General features: G+C 43.2%; 1 protein-coding gene across 3 annotated transcripts in view; it reads right to left on the bottom strand.

The window, feature by feature from the left end:
- The window catches only part of RPAP1 (RNA polymerase II associated protein 1), a 70,474-nt gene that overhangs the window by 11,705 nt on the left and 38,053 nt on the right, over positions 1–20,716 (bottom strand). For all 3 annotated transcript variants that reach the window (XM_084846066.1, XM_084846055.1, XM_084846047.1), the window contains 8 exons: positions 19,336–19,470; positions 18,427–18,606; positions 17,472–17,629; positions 15,898–16,077; positions 9,219–9,420; positions 7,192–7,301; positions 4,175–4,370; positions 2,457–2,606 (listed from right to left, as the gene is read on the bottom strand). In XM_084846066.1, the coding sequence (XP_084702192.1) occupies positions 2,457–2,606; positions 4,175–4,370; positions 7,192–7,301; positions 9,219–9,420; positions 15,898–16,077; positions 17,472–17,629; positions 18,427–18,606; positions 19,336–19,470 (1,311 nt within the window). The remainder of the gene's footprint in view (positions 1–2,456; positions 2,607–4,174; positions 4,371–7,191; positions 7,302–9,218; positions 9,421–15,897; positions 16,078–17,471; positions 17,630–18,426; positions 18,607–19,335; positions 19,471–20,716) is intronic.

The raw sequence follows: 20,716 nt of genomic DNA on the forward strand, positions 1-20,716 counted from the left end.
TCCCTCTCCTCCTCTGCAGGTTCTCCACCTGCACTGCCCGCTGTGAAGAAGGGACCATCTGCCCAGGTAGACCATGACTGAGAGCTTTGCCGTCCTGCTGTCTACCTGCCTGCTACCTGTGGCTGCTCCAGAGAGGCATCTGATTTGGAACTTTCATTTGGAGACTCCCTGCCATCTGGCAAGACCTTGCATCACCTCCCTGGTGATCTGCCCCTGGAAGCTAATTCATCCAGAAATTTCCAGAGGGCTTGGGGGGAGGGGGCAGTCTGGCTAATATGGCTGGCTCTGTTTAAATCCTGGTCAATCTGTGGAATACAGAAATGATCTGAGCATTTCACATGATTGCTCCTGAGCACCCATTCCAGAGTAGAGCTCAGAGCTGAGAGTGATGAAACAAAACAGGAGAAGGCTTGAGTGCAGATTGAGGAAAACTCCTAGCACATATAAGTGAACATTCATATGTGCTTATGCTTGGGTATATTCAAGGTCGGTGAAAATGGCAAAGATATAATATTTCTCTGTCTCTACTGAACCTTCTATGTGCCTCCCAGCAGAGCTTTTCAGGGTTGGCTGGTGTTTATTACATGTTGGCCCTAAGGATGCTGTGGATCCATCAGAGCCCCGCTGTGATATGTTTGCTAGGCACTTCCAACATAAAATCTCTTACATCCGCCAGGACTTAGATTCCAGCGTTATAGCAGGTGAATCAGGTGAGGTATCCAGAGCACAGCCTTGTCCAGTTTTGTTGGATAAGTTTCAGTTGGTACAGCTTGAGGATGTTGACAAGGTGCTTGGTCAGGTTCATGCAACCACTTCCATATTGGATCCTTGCCCCTCTTGGCTTATAAAAGCTGGCCGGGAGGGAACAGCCAACTGGACCAGGGAGGTGATTAATGCCTCTCTGACAGAGGGGGTGGTCTTGGGGCACCTGGAAGAGGCAGCGATGAGACCACTCCTGAAGAAATCCTCCCTGGACTCTCAACAACTTTAGGCCGGTGACAAATGTTTGTTTCCTGCGCAAGGTTCTTGAGTGCGTGGTTGCCAACCAGCTCCAGACGCTCTTGGATGAGACCAATTATCTGGACCCATTTTGGCTGGAGTTGAGGCCAGGTTTTGGCATGTAAACAGCCTTGGTCACCCTGTACGATGAACTGTGTCGCGAGAGAAACTGGGTTTGGGGCCCTTTGGATTCTCCTTGATCTCTCAGCAGCTTTTGATACCATCAACCATGGCATCCTACTGGGGTGACTGAGCTGGGAACGGGGGGTACTCATCACAGTGGTTTTGCTCTTACTTGGATGGCCAGTTCTAGCAGGTGGTGCTTGGGGGATATTGCTTAGTCCCGTGGATTCTCCAGTATGGGGTTCCGCAAGGGTTGCTTCTGCCCCCCACACTATTCAACATCTACATGACACCACTGAGTGGGTCATCCGGAGTTTTGGAGTGCATTGCTATCAGTATGCTGATGACACGCAGCTCTATTTCTCCTTTCCATCATCATCAGGTGAAGCTGTGGATGTGCTTTATCAGTGCCAGGCTATGACAATGGACTGGATGAGGGCTAATAAACTAAAGCTCAATCCAGACAAGACCAAGATGCTGCTGGTGGGTGGTTCTTCTGACTGGATGGATGGTGTTCAACCTGTTTTGGATGGGGTTGCACTTCCCCTGAAGGAGCAGGTGCTATCTTGGGGGTTCTCCTGGAGTCATGTTTGTCTCTGGCGACTCAGCGGCATGGAGTGCCTTCTACCAGCTTCAGTTGGTGGCCCAGCTACACCCCTATCTAGACAGAGATAACCTGGCCTCAGTAGTCTATGCTCTGGTAATCTCCAAGTTAGATTACTGCAATGCGCTCTGCGCGGGGCTGCTCTTGAAGATAGAAACTCCAGCTTGTACAAAATGTGGCGGCCAGATTGATAGCGGGGACCAGAAGATCTGAACATATAACACCAATTCTGGTCCACTTGCACTGGCTGCCTGTACCTTTCTGAGCCCAATTCGAGGGACCAAAATACCTGACAGAGCACCTCGCCAGTTATGAACCCATCTCTACACTACGACTGTCATATGAGGCCCTCCTCCAGGTGCCTCCTCTGAGAGAGGTTCAGAGAATGACAACAAGGGAGAGGGCCTTTTCAGTGGTGGCCCCCCAATTCTAGAACAGTCTCCCTAGTGAGGTCTGCCTGGCACCAACTTGTCTTCCTTTCACTGCCAGGTTAAGACTTTCCTCTACTCCCAAGCATTTGACAGTATATGATAAGGTTTTAACCGTTTCTGGGATTTGTACTGATGATTGTTTTTAACTGTATGTAAATGGTTTTTATATTATGTTGTATATTGTATTTTTAAGGTTTCAATCTTTGGCTACTGAGCAGTATAGAAATTAACAACAACAACAACAACAACAACAGATGAAATAAGCAATCCAGAATAGATTTTTGAAGCAGAAAGCTTACCATTTTCTGAGCGATCGCAAGCACAAAGTATTGAAAGTGGTACTCATGGCGCAAGAGCCATGCAGAGGAGGGGGCTAGAGAAAGCAGTCCAGCAGTCTGGCTCTGGAGCAGATAGTCTTTCAGACCCCTCACATCCAGAATAGATGCATACTTTAAAAAACACAAAATAATATGTGATGCAATTATAAACACCTAAGTCCTGAGAGAATATCTCTTTGGGCTGTTCGCTTCTGCCATACAGAAATGGCATTCACATATCCAGCAATCAGCCACTACGACATCCTTCTCATTGTCTATTGGGAGAATTTACAAGTGATGGCTTCCCAGGAGAGAATAATGCACTCTGCATTACTCTTCACTACCCACATTTAAAAAAAAACTTCAGAAAACAGCCAGACACTTGATCTGGCCCTCGGCATCCCTTGTTACAATTTGGTTCAAGACACTTCGACCCAAACAGGGAGCTACCGATAGTATTCCATCTTTCTTTGGGAACTGTTGTGTGCCTTACCAACTTCTTTACAGGCAGGACTGTTTCCCAGCCTTGCTTTTTGACTGCAGGAACAGAACCACATGACCACAATCCTCAGCTCTCATCTTTACTGGCAGCAGGTGGTATGGACTAGGGTCGAGTCTGGCCATGTGTATAATGCAATATGGTAAACATTGCACATTTTATAAACACTCATGAATTTGGTCTGGTGTTTTCAACGGCCACTTTCATGAGTAAGTGTAGTTAAGATACTATTGGAATATGTTTTGTAGGAACCACACCAATACTCACACATTCCATATGCTTTCATTATTATACAACATGCATATTCATAATGCTGAAATTTCCTTAGGAGGCTGAAATTCAGAATTGGCCTTCCAAAAGTTTAGAGATTTTCCCCATCATTCTCTAAATGTATTCAGTAATTGTCACACTTAGTCAGTTTTACGTGCTCCAAAGCTCTTCACACTTCTAGTGGCCAATAATTTATCACTGGTATTTCCTAGTTTTTCCATCTACATGCTTACTAATATTAAGTAAGTAATCACTTCTATATCAGTATAGCATACACTATTTACTTAACATATAACAATATAGTATGTGGGTCAGCATGAATATAGTGTTCCTACCAGGCTGCATTCAGACATAATGCTAAACTATGGTTTAGCATGGAGTTTGGAAGCTCTCACTTCTGTTTGCCCCATCGCCTGGACAGACTATGGCTAACATTAACTATGGCTAGATTAAAACAAGCCAGCTTCAGAAACCACATTTTGAAGTTGGCTTGTTTTAAACTAACCATAGTTAATGGTAATTACAGTTCCAGTTTTAGATGACACGGCAAGCTGTGGTAATCCAAAAATGGAAGTATAATCTTCTGAACCGTTCCTTTCGGCTGTGAGGGAAGAGAAGAGAGGGGAGAGCATCCAAGTCTGGAGAAGGATAAGCATGTTCATGTCATCACAGTTTAGTGTGATCTCTGACTACAACCAATATGTATAATTGTTAGCCTTTAGCAGGGCTCACCCAACACACCCCTGGCTTTATTGGCTGCTTGACAAACTAACTGGAAAAAACTTGTCATTGTTACAGTGCCCAGTTACACTATCATCCCAAATGCAGAAAGTATCCTACTAAGGGCCCTTTCTGCTCTTGGGCTGGTAGAGCATGTCCCCTACAGAAAGGTTCTATGTAAACAACAGGCCAACCAAATGGCAGTACTCACCTTGCCAACCAGCCCTTTGTGTATGTGAATGATGTTGTTGACAAGGACAAGGAAGGCAGTAAGAAAAGGGAAAGGTGATTTAGAGCCTGCTAAACTCATCAGGGGCTTGCCTCCAGTGCAACTCAGACAAACAATGCTGGGGAGAGATTCTGGTGTAGGAGAACAGGACAAAGGATTGCACAGAGCAGAACACGCCCTACATGGAGAAAGAGAAAGAATGGCATTACACCCAAAGGCTTTTACTGAGGAAAATAAAGCAACTCATTTTTAAAAATCCCATACAGTAAGCCATCACCCACTAGGCAAATTTCAGTTGTACTTAAAAGTGTAGACTTAGGCTGCAATCCTATCCATACTTACCAGGTAGTAAGTCTCACTGAACTCAGTGGGGCTTACTTCTAAGTAGACATGTATAAAATTGCCCTATTTAATATTTTGCCAGTGCTGATAGGTCCTCAATTGATTCATACCTGTTTTAGCTCCATGATAAAGGCGCTTAGTTCACATCAAGAATTTCAAACCACATCAGGGTTGTTTTTATTTAGATAAGCTTGCATTTTTTTTAATTACATGGCCAATTTACAAATCCCTCTGCCCTGAGCTGCAGTATCTAGATCATTACATTAGAGTATGACCAGAATTCCTGCTATATATTTCTGAAAGCAAAGACTTGATATGAGCCAATCCTTCATCTACAGAAAAGAAAAGCTCATTGTTGCTATTCAACATGCAGGGTACCCATACAGTATCTAATACGTATATCATAAGCATGGTTATAAGAACATACGAACTGCCTTGCTGTATTGGACCAAGGACCAATCGGTCCTGTTTCTGACAGCGGCCAGCCAGCCAGATGCATTTGGGAGCTCATAAGCAGAGCATGGAGGTGATGGCTTTTCCTTGTTCTCTAGCCACAGCCTATGGTCTTCTTCACACACCACATAGTTAAACTATGGAATTTGGTACCGCAAGATTGGGTGAGCAACCGAGATATCTAAAAGGGAATTTGACATGTTCATGGAGGATAAGGCTAACACTGATTACTAATTATGATAGCTGTATATTACCTCCAGGATCAGAGAGGCAGTGTACAACTCTGAATACCAGTTTCTGGGGAACAACAGTGGGATAAGGCTACTGCACTCATATCCTGCTGTACTGAGTTGGTTAGTTAGGAAAGATGTGGACCTCACAGAGCTCTTATATGCTGTTGGCAGCCGCATAGAGGCCTGTGTTAACCTAGGATAGAAAGCAGCCTTTAGGTAATTAAGTAGGCTGCCTCACACAGGAAAGTTGCTACTAGGCAAGGCCAGTTGTGCAGGCATGAAGCAGTTTGATTCTTTCCAGGTCGTTCTGAACCCTCTCAGATAAGAGCGTAGTGTTATGTCTCCATGAAGAGCTGGGAAGCTTCCAAGCCCAGATCGGAATGTTGGAACCTCTTTCTCTTGAAATATGTAATTTATTGCCTTGACTGTGTTGCTTTATGCATCCATTAGGGCATGGAAGAAAAGGTATATAAGCATTGTTTAAGGCATGCCAAGTTGGTCTCGCTTCAAGGGGCAAAGTGCACTGCCAGCCTGAAGAAGCTTGTGGCTCAAGGGATGGCGTCTGTCTATTGTGGGGACTCCAAGAGACACACAACTATGCCAGCTTCACTAGCTGGAAAGAGGTGTGATCTTTCTTTGCATGTATGTTCTGCATCTATTTTCTATCAATAAACTGTCATCTTTTTGCACAAGTGGTTTTGTTTCATCTTGGTAATCAATTTTGGATGGGACCTGACACAATCAGGACCCCAGATCAATACACCTACTTTGGGGCTTTCTAGTCTCATCTGATTGGCCACTGTGGGAAACAGGTTGCTGGACTGGACAGGCCTTTGGTCTGATCCAGCAGGGCTCTTGCTACAAATTCAGAAAGTATCATAGGCTAGGATAAGGATTTGTTGATAAGACAGTTTCTTACATCCATAGTATGTAAAGAATCGAGGAACAGAAATATCCCTATGATGAAGATGCCCCACTGAGCCATCCCTGCCTTAACCTGGTTTCTTTCCAGGGATGATGGACGACAGACTGAGGGAGGTATCCAGTGTTAGTCCTACTTAAAGTAGACCCACTGAAATGAATGGGACTTAAGTTAATCATAACTACTTTAAGTCCCTTTCATTTCAGTGGGACTAATCTAAGTAGGCCTAACTCTGGATATAAACCTGAGGTCTCAGCTAACCTGTTGCCTCTGTGCTGGTGGCTGGTGAGCTAGAGGCCAAGATGCGCCTTCCATGTACATGTGCCACCACTCCAGGCTTTCCAAGCTGTTTAAACGTATTCCTTTCTTCTTCTTGGCCATGCCCTACAGCCTCAAACTCCTTCCCAGATGTCAGCGTCAGGCCTCTGCTGCAGCTGGTCCCTTTGCACCCCTCTGAGAGGCATCCGAAATTTCTCTGGCCACTGAGACCCACTCAGTACATGCATCCTTGTTACAAGAGGGGCTTATTACATTGTCAAAACCTAAAAAACTGTTATGGCATAAACATTCATTCATGTGCTCAATGCATCTGACAAAGTGGGCTGTACACTCCCCAAAGCTTATGCTGTGTCAAATGTATCTGCTTATGGTGCCACAGACTCTGCTGTTTGGCTATAACAAACTAACATATGGCTACCTCTCTGGAATGAATATTACATTACCTATTGAGACGGCTCTCAACACTGCACCAAAAATATATCCTGCACCAAAATAAACTCATAGTCTGTGCCGAAAAGCGGGATTTAATGACCTGCATAAATGATGCAAATTAGCATGTGTTTATTTTGCCTAATTACTTTGGAAGTAATGGGAAAGGACAAATAGGGACTGGAGCAGAATGACACAACACAGCCTCCCTGGCCTGGTGGGCCAAAAGAACGTCAGTCTTGCAAGGCTGTTATAGTAGGCAAGGCACCATCTCTGTAATTCCCCAAAGGACTAGTATCTCCAGCTTGTTGACCTGCAGCAGGAACCTATCTCAGTTTTACCTGAGCATTTCCCACAGGGTCTGCATGGGCGGCTGGCTGAGGAGAGGAAGCAGCATTGCAGATGTCAGATGTTCCACTTCCTCTAAGCAGTTAATAGGGTTTACTGATGGCTGTGGAGAAAATGGAAAACAGAAGTTTTTATGAAGGCTTTTAAATGAAGTCAACAATTGATGCCCAGTAAGTGTCACACCTATTGGTTCTCTTTCCCTTTCCATTCAGGATGCTGCAGATTCAGGTTTTGCTTCATGACAATCATGTACTATGCATGGGCAGAATGCATACAGCTCTGCATCCACGATCAAATAACGAAAGCATCCCAAGTATTAACAATTACTTTCATTTGTCTGATGATTTCAGAGAACCTTTGACTAGTGGCTTTAAGTAACATCGTGAAGATCACTTCAACATGGGCTGAAAACTATGGGCCAAGTCTGAGAAATATTTCCCATCCAACTTTCCCATTTGACTAGAGGACTCTTTGACATTCTCTCACTTTGCATAAGGAAGAGATACATTGACCTGATCCTCTATTTCCATCTGATCCTGCCCCAAGTCATCCCAGTAAAAAAGGATGCAGATAAATCCCTGACAGAATCATACAGTTGGAAGGTACCTCAAAAGATCATCCAGTCCAACCTCCTCCGATGCAGGAAATCCAATAGTAGAGCTGGTGGAGGCTGGTGGCTCCGATGTCCATGGAGCGGTGAATCCGCTCCGGGTTTCAGTCAGAACTCTAAAGGAGCTATCAAGGCGCAAAGCACCTTTAGAGTTCTGACTGAAACCCGGAGTGGATTCACCGCCCCACTGACTAAAGTATCCCTAATTGGTGGCCATCCAGCTTTAGCTTAATTATGAAGGGGAGTCTACCACTTTCCGAGGCAATCTGTTCCACTGTCAATCAAGTCGTGCCATCAGGAAGGTCTTCCTAAGGTTTAGTTGAACCCCCTTTCTTGTCTTTTGAACCTGCTGGTTTGGGTCCTAAGAATGTGCTGGAGCACCACAATACGGACTTGCTCCATCACCCATGTGACAGCCCTTCAGATATTTGACAAAGGCTATGGTATCACCTCTTAAATCATCTCTTCAGGCTAAGCATATCCAGCTCTTTCAACCTTTCCTCACAGGACTGGGTCTCCAGTCTCCTCACCATCTTTGTCATCCTCCTCTGGACATGTGCCAGTTTGGCTCTGGGGTCATACAATGACTTTAAAAATTCTTAGGCGAGCAAGAGAGCTTTCACTGGAATCCACCTGAGACTATAAAATGGCTAGTTGCATACATTCCCCATACAAAAATGCGGATTTCACTTTGCAAAATGCCTTGGCAAATTGTAAGACTGAAAGTCACTGAAGTCAGCTTCAAAGTTAATCTGGACTCACAAAAGGAGCTCAAGAGGTAGACCCTTACACCTGGGGTGAGCAGAAGATAGAACAGGATCTACTGATAGATTTCAGGATCATTTGCAGTAGATCAGCAAGAATTTCTGACTTCCAATGGTTTAACAAAAGCAACAACAAAAAGGCTTCCCCACCTTTTTTTTCTAATTAGGTTGGGGAAACAAAGAAATCTCGTGACAGTGAATCTGTGTTTGAAAGGACAGAGATCAGGTCTGGTCCTAAAAATAAAATCTTGGGTTCAGCATTGGCTCAAAGACACCTGGTCCTTCTAAGTGTACAGAAGCCCCACAAGGCCACCATTTTGCATGTGGCTCTGGTTGATGGATCTTGAGGTTCTAATAAAAAACACAGTAGATCCACCAAGCCTGAAATCTGCCCACCTCTGCCCTACACTAGGGTCAGTGGGCCCACTGGGAATAATGAGTGCTGTGGGCACTCTCACAAAATGGCCACCAGGGGTACAGCAGGTCATAAAACACTCACTTCCTACACCATTTCAGTTAGATTGCTCCACTTCCTTCTCCTGGTGGTACTCCAACCTTTGCTCAGGCTGACAGCTGTACTGAGGAATAAGGTAGGAACCCCAAAGACACTAGGCAGGAGACACTGCTTCGTTTCCACAGGCCTCACCTGTTGACTGCAGTTACTGTAATACACCCCCATGTAAAGGAGATAGGCTGTAGTAAGAGGTTGCAATGCCTGCCAGGTATCCAGCTGGGATATTTCTTTAAGGCATCTCTTCAGATTAGATTCAATGATGGGTTGGAAACCTGACACCTGACTCCAGGTGACTGGCGGAGGTGGGATTTGGTCACTGCCTTCTGGATCACTTCTGCAACAAAACAGAAAGATGAAATGACTGAAAGGAAACTTAAACTGCTAATGCCAACTGCTCTATGAGGCCTACAAGACACAAAGAAGAATGCATATAAAACTCTAGAGAACACCTGACAAGATGTTTTAGGGAGTTTCATTTGTTACCCAGTTTTACTATGGCTTTGGGAATGTTTTGTTGAAATATTTCCAAAGCCATGAGAATATCACATCTATCCTCTCCATAACTAGATGGTTGGACTAAGAACTGAATCATAGCCTTGTCCTGTGCTTATTAAACTTAGCGGTACAAATGGAAGCTTCACTTCTGGATGAAAGGAGACATTTCTTCACGCCAAATAAATGGGGGGGGGGGAGCAAAAGAAACAAGAAACAAATAAGAGAAGGGAAGGGAAGGGAAGGATAAATCTGTCTAAGAGTTTAAGGACCAGCATGGATATAGTCAAGTACACAAGCAAGGATTTCAGACATTACAATTCTTCCTTCTAGGGACTGTGGCATCACAAAGTCTCTTAAAATTGCCAACTGATTTTCTGGAAAGGCACATCGAACCACTTCAAACATCCCACTATGGGGAGGCAACATAGTGGAATTTTTCAGTATTTCCCAGTATTAGGGTGCAATCCTATGCATGTTTAGACAGAAAAAAGTCCTACAACTGCCAGCATGCCCCAGCTAGCCGTGCAACTGGGAGCTGTAGGACTTTGTCTAAACATGCATAGGATTGCACCCTTATCCTTTAAAGCAGGGGTGGAGAACCTGTGTCCCTCCAGATGCTGTTGGAATACAACTCCCATTAGCCACAACCAGCATAGCCAATGGGCAGAGATGATGGGCACTGTAGTCCAAGAGCATCTGGAGGGCTTTAAAGACAAACTGTCTGTCATGTGTCATTTTAAAGACCTGGCAACTGTCATGTACGCCTTTGTAACCTCCTAGATTAGCAATGAGCCAAGAGTTGTAGGAATGGGGGAGATCAGGCAGGGTTTAGCCTATGCGCCATCACTCAATATTGGTCAAAGGAGGAAACTACAGGATAACCAGCCAAACCTAGTAAGTAGCTGTGTGCCCTCTCTCAAATGTGTTCTTTCTATCAAGGTTTTAGCAGTTGTTTGACAACAGAAGATCCATCAATTGTAATTTTAATATTGGTCTGCTTATTAGCATTTCTAGTGTTTTAGTGCTATTTTATGAGCTGCCCAGAGACTATAGAATAAGCAGGATAAAAATTAAAATAAATAAAACCAGAAATAGATCAAGGTCCTTAGCTGACCAAGCATTGGTTCACACACTTACATATATCACTGCATTTTTAGTACAATTACATGAACTGATGCCATTGAAAATCATTATGTTGGAGGTGATAGAAGAGTTCTATCTGTAGCATTAGATCTGTGATGGCCCATTCACACATGCCAGTTGTCACTGGATGCTACAAGTGTGAACCAGTCATTGGGCTAAACTCACACAGAAAAGCATTCATATTGCAACAGCATTTCTCTCTGCTGCTGGACACTAATCATTACCTCTAGCTAAGTGGTGGAAGGTGGAATTTTTTCCTGGACTGCCCCTGTAATCTATTGCCTCCTATATCCAATCTACTGGTTCCAATCTACTTCAAAGCGCTCCTACACCTGCTCCAGTCACTCAGTTTCATTAGTGCAGCCTACTGCTCTTCATTAAACTGGGTATAGACACTGACCCAAATGACGATCCTTCCAATCAGATTCACTGTCTACCTCCACTTCTTCAGCAAGAATAAATAACGACATTTGCTGGATTCAATATTGAATCCCTAGGGAACACCATTATAAACTGCTCTTCTACAAAGACAAACTATTTCCTCCCACTCATCCTAACTGGGGGACGGGGTGGGAAGCAAATGGAAGGAAGAGAGATTTTAAAAAATGAGGGAGCAAAGTAGAAAACACATTGAAAGACCAGGACTCTTCATTAAAGGACAATTAAGGCAAGAGAACAAATAGGATGGAAGGTTTTTGAGGGTCATGCAATGGCTTCACAACACCACGAGCAAAAGTGATTCATTTTTACAAATGCCTCATTCGTCCTGCCCACCCACTGGGTTCAACACTGCAGTGCATCTCACCCACTTCAGACACACAACTGGCTGGAATGCAAGACAGGGACTTTCCTATTGTGGCACCCAGGTTGTGGAACTCCCTCCCTAGATGGGTTCAATTGGTTCGCACCCTTTAAGCTTTAGATAAGCTGTCAAGACTTTTAAATTTTGCCCATCTTTCAGTTTGGTTTAAAGTCCTGTCCTCCTCTGTTGATTGTGCTTGGACTGTTTTACCTTGCTCCTGGCTTTATTGCATTTAAATTGATTTTATTGTATTTTAATTGTTTTATTGAGAGAAGCTTTGGGGGCTCTTTTTAAGGCCAAAAGGTGGCATATAAATGTATTTATAAATAAATATAAATAGAAACACTGTCTTTGATTACATCATGTATCTGATGAAGTAGGCTATGGCCTACAAAAACACATGTTGCAATAAACCAATTGCAATTTCTAAACAATTTTCAAGGGCAGCCCCAAGTAGAGCATGTTGCACTAGTCTAATGTGGAGGTAACCTAGACATACATAACTGAGGCAGTATTAGCCTTCTCTAAAAAAAGGCCGTAGTTAGAGAAGGGAGTGCTGTTCCTCTAGAATATGCTGAAACCTCTTCCCTCCTACCATCACGACTTCCATCTTGTCCAGATTAAGCCTCAGTTTGTCAGAGTCCAATCCTTCACTGTCCTCAAGTACTAATTTAGGACTTCCACAGCTACCCTGGAATCAGATGGAAAGGTGAGGTAGAGCATATTGATGATAACACATCCCAGAACTACCCATGATCTCCCAGCAACTTCATGTAGATTTGAAGAACATGTGGGACAAGATGGACCCTTGCAGGACCAGGGAAGTCAGTTACCATTGGGACCATGTATGTGCACAAGGGAGAAACGTGTGCACAACCAGAGGTATCCAGAATTCAATCACTAGCTGAAGAGGCAACATGTCCCTTGGTTTAAAGCAGCTTGCCTGTTCAGCTGTGAAGTGGCTGCAGGAGAAATGTCAACATCACCTCTGGCTGTAGAACAGCTGCTTTTGTCTCCAAGGTGCCCCATCGTGTTTGGTTCTGTGCTGTTGACTCAAATGGATCACTCTTCCTGCTTTCTGTATCTCATGCTTTTAAAGTGACAGTTTCAGGTGGGACACAGAGAGAACTATCAAGGATAACATTTTAAAACCATCCTTATATTTCACATTTAAACCTTAATAATGGTGACATTTTTTGCTTTTTACCATTTAAAGTATTCACTAATTTTTGAACACAAAAGGATGGATAGATTATCTTCACTTTGTTTCTTATTAAGCCCCCAGGATTTGTTTGTACAAATTCAATAGCCTTTAAAAGGTATTAAACATAAAAGCTTTAAAAGATTATAATTCCATGCTTCAATTAGATGGTTATTCTACATGAGATATGGTTATTCCAAGCTGCATATGATGCCTCATTAAGGAAAGTTGCTTGGTAAACAATTCTTGTTTCCTCTCCCCATGCAATGTTTTGCAGATGACTGTCTTGCCACATCATTTTAAAGCCACTTTTTCATTTAAAGTGCCACCTCTCAAGATGGGCCATGGGTAATTAGAATTCTGCAAATTCCAGCTGAAATGAGTATCTGAGAAGTTGCTTCAACAGAGAACAAATTTGCTAAATGCAAACTGTCTTTGTAACGAAGCACTTAAGGGAGAATTTCCACGAAGTCTAAATTTATATCAGGCATTATGCAGGCATTACAAAGAGCTGAAGTAATGGCATTTTAGGTTCTTAAAAGCAATATTGCCACAGTTCAGGTTAGAAATGAACCCTCTATAAAAACAAGCATGCATAAAGGGTGCACTTTCATTTTTCCCCTCAGTTACTTCTCAGGAAAACTTGGTATTTTGAATGGTTTCTTTTGGAGTTTTGTAAACTAAATACTTTTGGAAGTCAAGGTTTCTAAAGGGGTGGCCCATGCTCTGAACATGTGTTGAATCATTTACTAAACTATACTGCATACAGATTGTTCATTACTACATGCTGGGGGACACCTCCCACACACACACACACACACACACAAAAGCTACCACTCTTGTGAGTTGCCATAAGGTTCTTGTTGTCCACTGTTGGAATGGGAGACTTGATGAAATATATCTGATACAGCAAGGCATTTCTGTTCTTAGAATATCTGCCATCGGTCACCAAAAGGGGTAATTTTGTGAATGAAAGAAGCAAACATTCAGGGTACGTTCTGAAGGCTCAAGAAGCTAAGCAGATCCTGGCGGAAGCTAAGCAGATCCAACTCTGGTCAATGCCTGGATGGGAGACTGCTGGGAATCCCACATACACGGTCTTAAATTCCAGGATGGAAGGGAGGGAGGGTGTAAGAAGTTTGACAGGAAAACAACAGAATGGGAAAGACTAGAGATCTCTTCAAGAAAATTGGAGATCTCAAGGGAACGTTTTGTGCAAAGACGGGCATGATAAAGGACAAAGAAGGCAGGGACCTAACAGAAGCAGATGAGACTAAGAAGAGGTGGAAAGAATACACAGAAGAACTATACAGGAAAGATCTGAATGTCCTTGATAGCCATGATAGTGCGGTCACTGAACTTGAGCCGGACATCCTAGAGAGTGAAGTCAAGTGGGCCTTAGGAAGCATTAGTAACAACAAAGCTAGCAGAGATGACAGTATTCCAGCTGAGCTATTTAAAATCCTAAAAGATGATGCTGTTAAAGTGCTGCATTCAATATACCAACAAATTTGGAACACTCAACAATGGCCGCAAGACTGGAAAACGTCAGTTTACATTCCAATTCCAAAGAAGGGTAACGCCAAAAAGTGTTCAAACTACCGCACAATTGCGCTCATTTCACATGCCAGCAAGGTGATGCTCAAAATCCTACAAGCTAGGCTTCAGCAGTATGCGAATCGAGAACTACCGGAAGTACAAGCTGGGTTTCAAAGAGGCAGAGGAACTGCCAACATTCGCTGCATCATGGAGAAAGCAAGAGAATTCCAGAAAAATGTCTATTTCTGCTTCATTGACTATGCTAAAGCCTTTGATTGTGTGGATCACAACAAACTGTGGCAAATTCTTAAAGTGATGGGAGTACCAGACCACCTTACCTGTCTCCTGAGAAACCTGTACGAGGGTCAAGAAGCAACAGTAAGAACCAGACATGGAACAACCGAGTGGTTCAAAATTGGGAAAGGAGTACGACAAAGCTGCATATTGTCACCCTGCTTATTTAACTTATATGCAGAGTACATCCTGAGAAATGCCGGGTTGGATGAATCAGAGATCGGAATTAAGATTGCTGGGAGAATTATCAACAACCTCCGATATGCAGACGATACCACCCTAATGGCAGAAAGCGAAGAGGATCTCAAGAGCCTCTTGTTGAGGGTGAAAGAGGAGAGTGCAAAAGCTGGTTTGAAACTCAACATTAAAAAAACTAAGATCATGGCATCTGGCCCTATCACTTCCTGGCATATAGAAGAGGAAGAAATGGAAGCAGTGACAGATTTTACTTTCATGGGCTCCAAGATCACCGCAGACGGTGACTGTAGCCATGAAATTAAAAGACGCTTGCTCCTTGGGAGGAAAGCTATGGCAAACCTAGACAGCATAGTAAGAAGCAAAGACATCACCTTGCCAACAAAGCTCTGTATAATCAAAGCTATGGTTTTCCCAGTAGCAACGTATGGCTGTGAGAGCTGGACTATATGGAAGGCTGAGCACCGAAGAATTGATGCTTTCGAACTGTGGTGCTGGAGAAGACTCTTACGAGTCCCCTGGACTGCAAGGAGGTCAAAGCAGTCCATCCTAAAGGAAATCAACCCTGACTGCTCATTGGAAGGACAGATACTGAAGCTGAAGCTCAAATATTTTGGCCACCTAATGCGAAGAGAAAACTCTCTGGAAAAGACCCTGATGCTTGGAAAGACTGAAGGCAAAAGGAGAAGGGGATGGCAGAGGATGAGATGGCTAGATAGCATCACCGATGCAATGAATATGAACTGAGCACGCACCAGGAGAGAGCGCAGGACAGGAAGGCCTGGCGTGCTATGGTCCATGGGGTCACGAAGAGTCGGACACGACTGAACGACTGAACAACAGCAGCTTTCTCCAAGCTGGTGCCCTCTAGATGTGTTGGACTACAACTTCCATAATTCCCCAGCCAGCTATGCACATCTGGAGGGCACCAAGTTGGGGAAGCCTAGCTTACTATATTGTAAGCTGCCTGAACATTTTTTTGTTTTGTTTTAATGGACAGGTGGAATAAAAACATTTAAAATAAGTAAATAAGCACCCAGTCAAATCATGCAAACCCACCTTAAGGATATGTTGTGTGATGCTGCAGAACATTAGTTTTGGGGGAGAAAACAGAAAGGACTGACAAGAGAAGGTGGCTATACCTGCTGAACTGGGCCTGTAGTTCTGCTCTGCAGCCTGCTGTTTGTGTCACTTGGGTAAGCAGAGTCATCATGGCTGCAGCTCGCTGGATAGAAAGCTCAAACGCAGAGTTATTCTCCTGAAAATTGCTGGCCAACTGGGTCAGGGATGAGACCATCTTCATTAGCATAGGATAGAGATCCCTGTGATTTGAGAAAGGGTGGTGGGGGGAGAAAAATCACAAAACAGGATGGCATTGACTAATAGTCCAAAATACTTTGTTTACTCCCAGCAGAAGCCAAAAAAGCCACGGTGGGAAGTTTACATGTAAGAACTCAGTGGGTTACACATCTTTTGCAGAGAAGGATTGTTGCTGTTTTAAAAGTTTTGATAAAAAAATCAACCTGCCTTGCAGAAAAATAATATCACTGATGTTTGGTTTCACTGGTTGCTGGTTTGAACCCAGAATCAGAGTGCCAGTTGTTTTGGGTTCAGTTCTCTTGGTATGGATGTTTCAGCTGGTGTCCCACCAATACAAAACTGGTACTTGGGTATAAATGAGCAAACTGTTTCACACTGAAACAAACATGCCTGTTCTGACTTGAGTGCACCAACCGGGAACAGCTGGGTCTTCAAAGCCTCCCTCCACTAATGAATGGCCTCAAATCTGCAAGCCTCAAATGTAGAGCTTTTCTAAACCGGACCCACGACTGGCATTAAGTCCACAGACACTTACTACCTCTGGTCCAGCTTCCTTCAAGTTGTAGAAAAGGGGTCTCACCTATCATTTCAGAGACAAACATATCACTATCTGCTTCCTAGATCCTTGTCAGACTCACTTTTGCTCTCATTACTGCTGCGACTGGTTTCATGGTTTGATAGCAATCTTGGCCGAAGAGCAAAGGTGTGGAACCTCTTTCAGCCTAAGGGCCAAATTCCACTTTGGAGAAACTCTCAGGGGCGACTTTCCAGCGGTGGCCAGGTGCAAAAGGGGTGGAAGCAAAACACCAAAAATACCAGCATACTTTAGCTTAAAGCTCTGACTGCCAGTAACTAAGCCTTAGGAGAGGCATTTTGCCCTTTTAGAATGGGGAAACACTTCACAAAAGCTGAGAAACCACCAATGGTTGGCAAAAGGGGGCAGGGCCACCTGGGAAACCCCGGAGGGCTGGATTTGGTTCCCAGACCTTAAGGTTTTGCACCCCTAGGTTAAAGATGAATAGAGGTAAATGAAGCCTTATTAGATGTGGACTTCAATACACTTGAACATGTGGAGGAGATATACCTCTGTTGGGCCTCTAAGTTGCTGCAGCATTTTATCCAAGCTCGTCAGTCTCCTATTTCCAAAAATCGATTCCTACCTAGTGCAACAGGTACAATAGGTGAAGAAGTAGATGACAAATCAACCAGAATAACCACTCTGGCTTTTATGGGGGCAAGGGAATCTCCTCCCTGCCATGGAGGCTTTAAAAACACCAGATCCAGAGCCAAGTTAATACCTGACAACCTTGATAGGGACTGAAATTTTACCTCCCCGCTGAGCAATGAGGCTTATGTGGAGAAACACCAGATCATGTGCCATGTCATGAAAGCATACCTATAGAGATCACAGGCCTGTCCGTAGCCAGTGGCCACAGCCCACAAGCGGAACGCCTCCGTGTTCATCTTGATGGCTTCCTCTATCCTCAGAGGAAGGTCAGTGGGATCTTCAGCGATGAACCGACTCAGCCTATTCTTCATCTCAAACTTATTAAGCTGTAGATGATAAGCAGATGGGCAAGTAGGATGCAGGCTTTGTGGGGAGGGCCACGTCCAGGGTGCAAGGAAGAACACCTAGTCAGGGCCACTTGCTTAGATGGCTTTCAAAGGCCATTAGAAAATTTCATGGAGGACGCGATTATTGTTGACTATTAGGCATGAGAGCTAAACGGAACCTGCAGAATTGGCGATATTACGCCACTCAGTACCAGTTACTAGCAGGCAAACAGTGGGAGAAGGCTACTGCCCTCATGCCCTGCTTGTGGTCTTTCTGGATATATCTGACTGGCTACTATGGGAAGCAAGATGTTGGACTAGAAGGACCTTTGATCTGATCCAACAGGGCTCTTATAGGTCTTTATACAAGCTCCATAGAAATAAATGGAACTTGGGTTAAAATGGAGCATTTCCTTTTTAACTACTATCCACTGGCCTGACTTGCCATGAGACACTCCACCCTATCTTACTGGCCTTGTGTCCTTCCTTCTTCCCTTCCTTTGCCCCTTGCCCTCTGCAACCCCAATAAGCTCCTCTCTCTCTCCCAACTGCCATGCAAGTTCTTGTTTTTTTCCAGAAACTTCAGTTTGGAAGGTTTGCATTATTTATGTCAAGTATATGATTTGTTTCCACTGTGCAAACTTTGAATTTCTGTGTGCATCTCTAATTATCTAGACAATGCCAACAAACTGGAAGAATCAGCTTTTTTTGGTCTCAGAGTTATCTTTTGTTCATTCCACTTTTGCCCCTTCTTAATTAGCTGAAGTAGAGAGGTTTTCGCTGACTGCAGTCCTTACCAGCCTGGCAGCTGCATTTCGCCCTCCAGATGCCAAGACTCTAATTAGTTTCATGGCAGTGGCACATGGAACTCCATGCAGGCTTGTGAGCAACTGTCCAGGTTCAGCTACTCTTGTATTCCACTGGGTGGGAAGGAACTCTTTGATGACAGTCTCAACCAGACGAGGGCAATCCAGGACCTGCAAACGCACATTAAAAGAAAGAATAGCAGCAGCACAAAGCTACCTATTTTTCCCTGTAGTGATGCAAATTTTAGCCATCAGACAAATTATATCATATCATATTATTTATTATTTGTTTATTTCCTAATCTGCCCAATAACTATTCAATTGTATATTGAAATCGTTTTAAGCTGTTGAAATTGTTTTAAATTTTGTATGTTAAAAATGTTTAGACTATGTTTTATCATAATGTTGTATTTTGTAATGTTGTATAATGTTGTTGTTTGTATTTTTTGTGAATTGTCGTGAACCACCCAGAGAGCTTCGGCTATTGGGAGGTATAGAAATGAAATTAACAACAACAAGAACAGCAACTAATTTTCTCTGGGCGGATTACAAACAGTTAGAAAACGAAAATGCCACAGAACAGCTAAAATATAAAATACAATACAAATATTTAAAAGAATAAAATACAATGCAATGCAAAACAACAATCAGCATAGGAATCAATAAAACAGCCATGAAAATCTAGAACTAGGTCTCTAAAATGTTTGGGAGAAAAGAAAGGTCTCTGTCTGACCTCAAAAAGATAACAGTGGAGGTACCAGGTGAACCATAAATGCAGAGTCCCGACTGAGAAGGCCCTCAGTTAAAAGAATGTGAGATAGTTGTTTATTCACACCTTCTCTGACCCAGTACACACAAACACACACACACACACACACACACACACACCATAGTACTAACCTGACTGCATGCTTCAGTGGAGTGCCTTGCCACACGAGTGAGAATATCTAGAACCTCCAGGACTACCAAAGGCATGGGTCGCATCACTTCCAGAATGTATCTCATGCGGTGAAGAATCCTGGTCTTTAGAAGTCCCTTGGAGAAATAATAAGAAGAAATATTATTTATTATTATTATAATTAACAACAACAACAGAAACACAATCCGATTTCCTTTATTTGATGCTTGAGAAGCTACTAAATGTCCGCAATACAAATTTATTCCTATTTTCTAGCCAGATGTTCAGCAACTTGCTCAAGAAGTCACAGTGACCTCCTCCAGAAAGAAGAGCTAGATGGAGCACCCAAGGAAATGGAGACTGATATGTGAGCCTGATGACTCCAATGTGTGAAATAGCCATTACAGACTGAACACCAGAGATGGCTTCCATATCACTTCAAACATTTTTCAGTAGAGGCAATTCCCCCATTCAGCCACAAGTCCTCAAGGGATATCAAGAGACACACACATGGGCGCGATTAAACCCCTAGAAGGATCGAGACACTGCATGACAACTCCAATATATCTATAGGATATACTACTATTATTCCTATATTTATAGGAATTATTACTCTTCTACTCATAGTTATCTTGATATTATTTTGAGATTTTTATTTCAAAGACATTTGAAATATGAACAGAGCTTGGAGGATGAATTTCTCTCCATTTTCCCACAGCAAGAAATAAGTTATATCTTCAAGTTGCCTTCTCTAGATTACGAATAAAAAAGCAGAGAGATTGCACAGTACAGGGATATGTGCTACATTTTAGGCAACATCTCTCCTGATCTTATTCATTCCACGGCACAACTGCATTTGTGGGATTCAGTAATCCCAGCATTTCAAGAACTATAGCCAACGTTTCATTTACAGCCACAAACTTCTCTCGTTTATAAATGCTTAAGAATACAAAGAATCATATAAAATTCCACAAAATTGACCCAGTGTCCGTATTTTTATTTACCAATTAAAACACACACACACACACACACACTTTGAACCTTTTTGAAATGCATCTCTGTTTTGTTTTCTGCCGTTCCTTAATTTAATACACTTTGATCGGCTATACACATATTGTATAGTTACTCCTCATTATCTGGCATTTTATTACATCTTCGTTATTTAGCTAAATATTTTATCTGCCACTAATGAGTCAGTAACCCATTCATTCCCTCAACTTATATGGTGTTTCATTCCTAAGGAAGACCATTAACATAACTGCAGATTGCGAGAAATGTGATATTCTTTGATGTATCCTATTTTAACTTCACGGACACACTTTTCTCCAGGCCCAGTTAGGCTTCTGGTACAGTGGACACTCCTTTCCTGCAGGACTAGGAACA

The sequence above is a fragment of the Heloderma suspectum genome, chromosome 1, assembly GCF_057233095.1.
Source record: "Heloderma suspectum isolate Gila_16-S chromosome 1, 16-S_ref, whole genome shotgun sequence".
In the NCBI taxonomy this organism is placed as follows: domain Eukaryota; kingdom Metazoa; phylum Chordata; class Lepidosauria; order Squamata; family Helodermatidae; genus Heloderma; species Heloderma suspectum.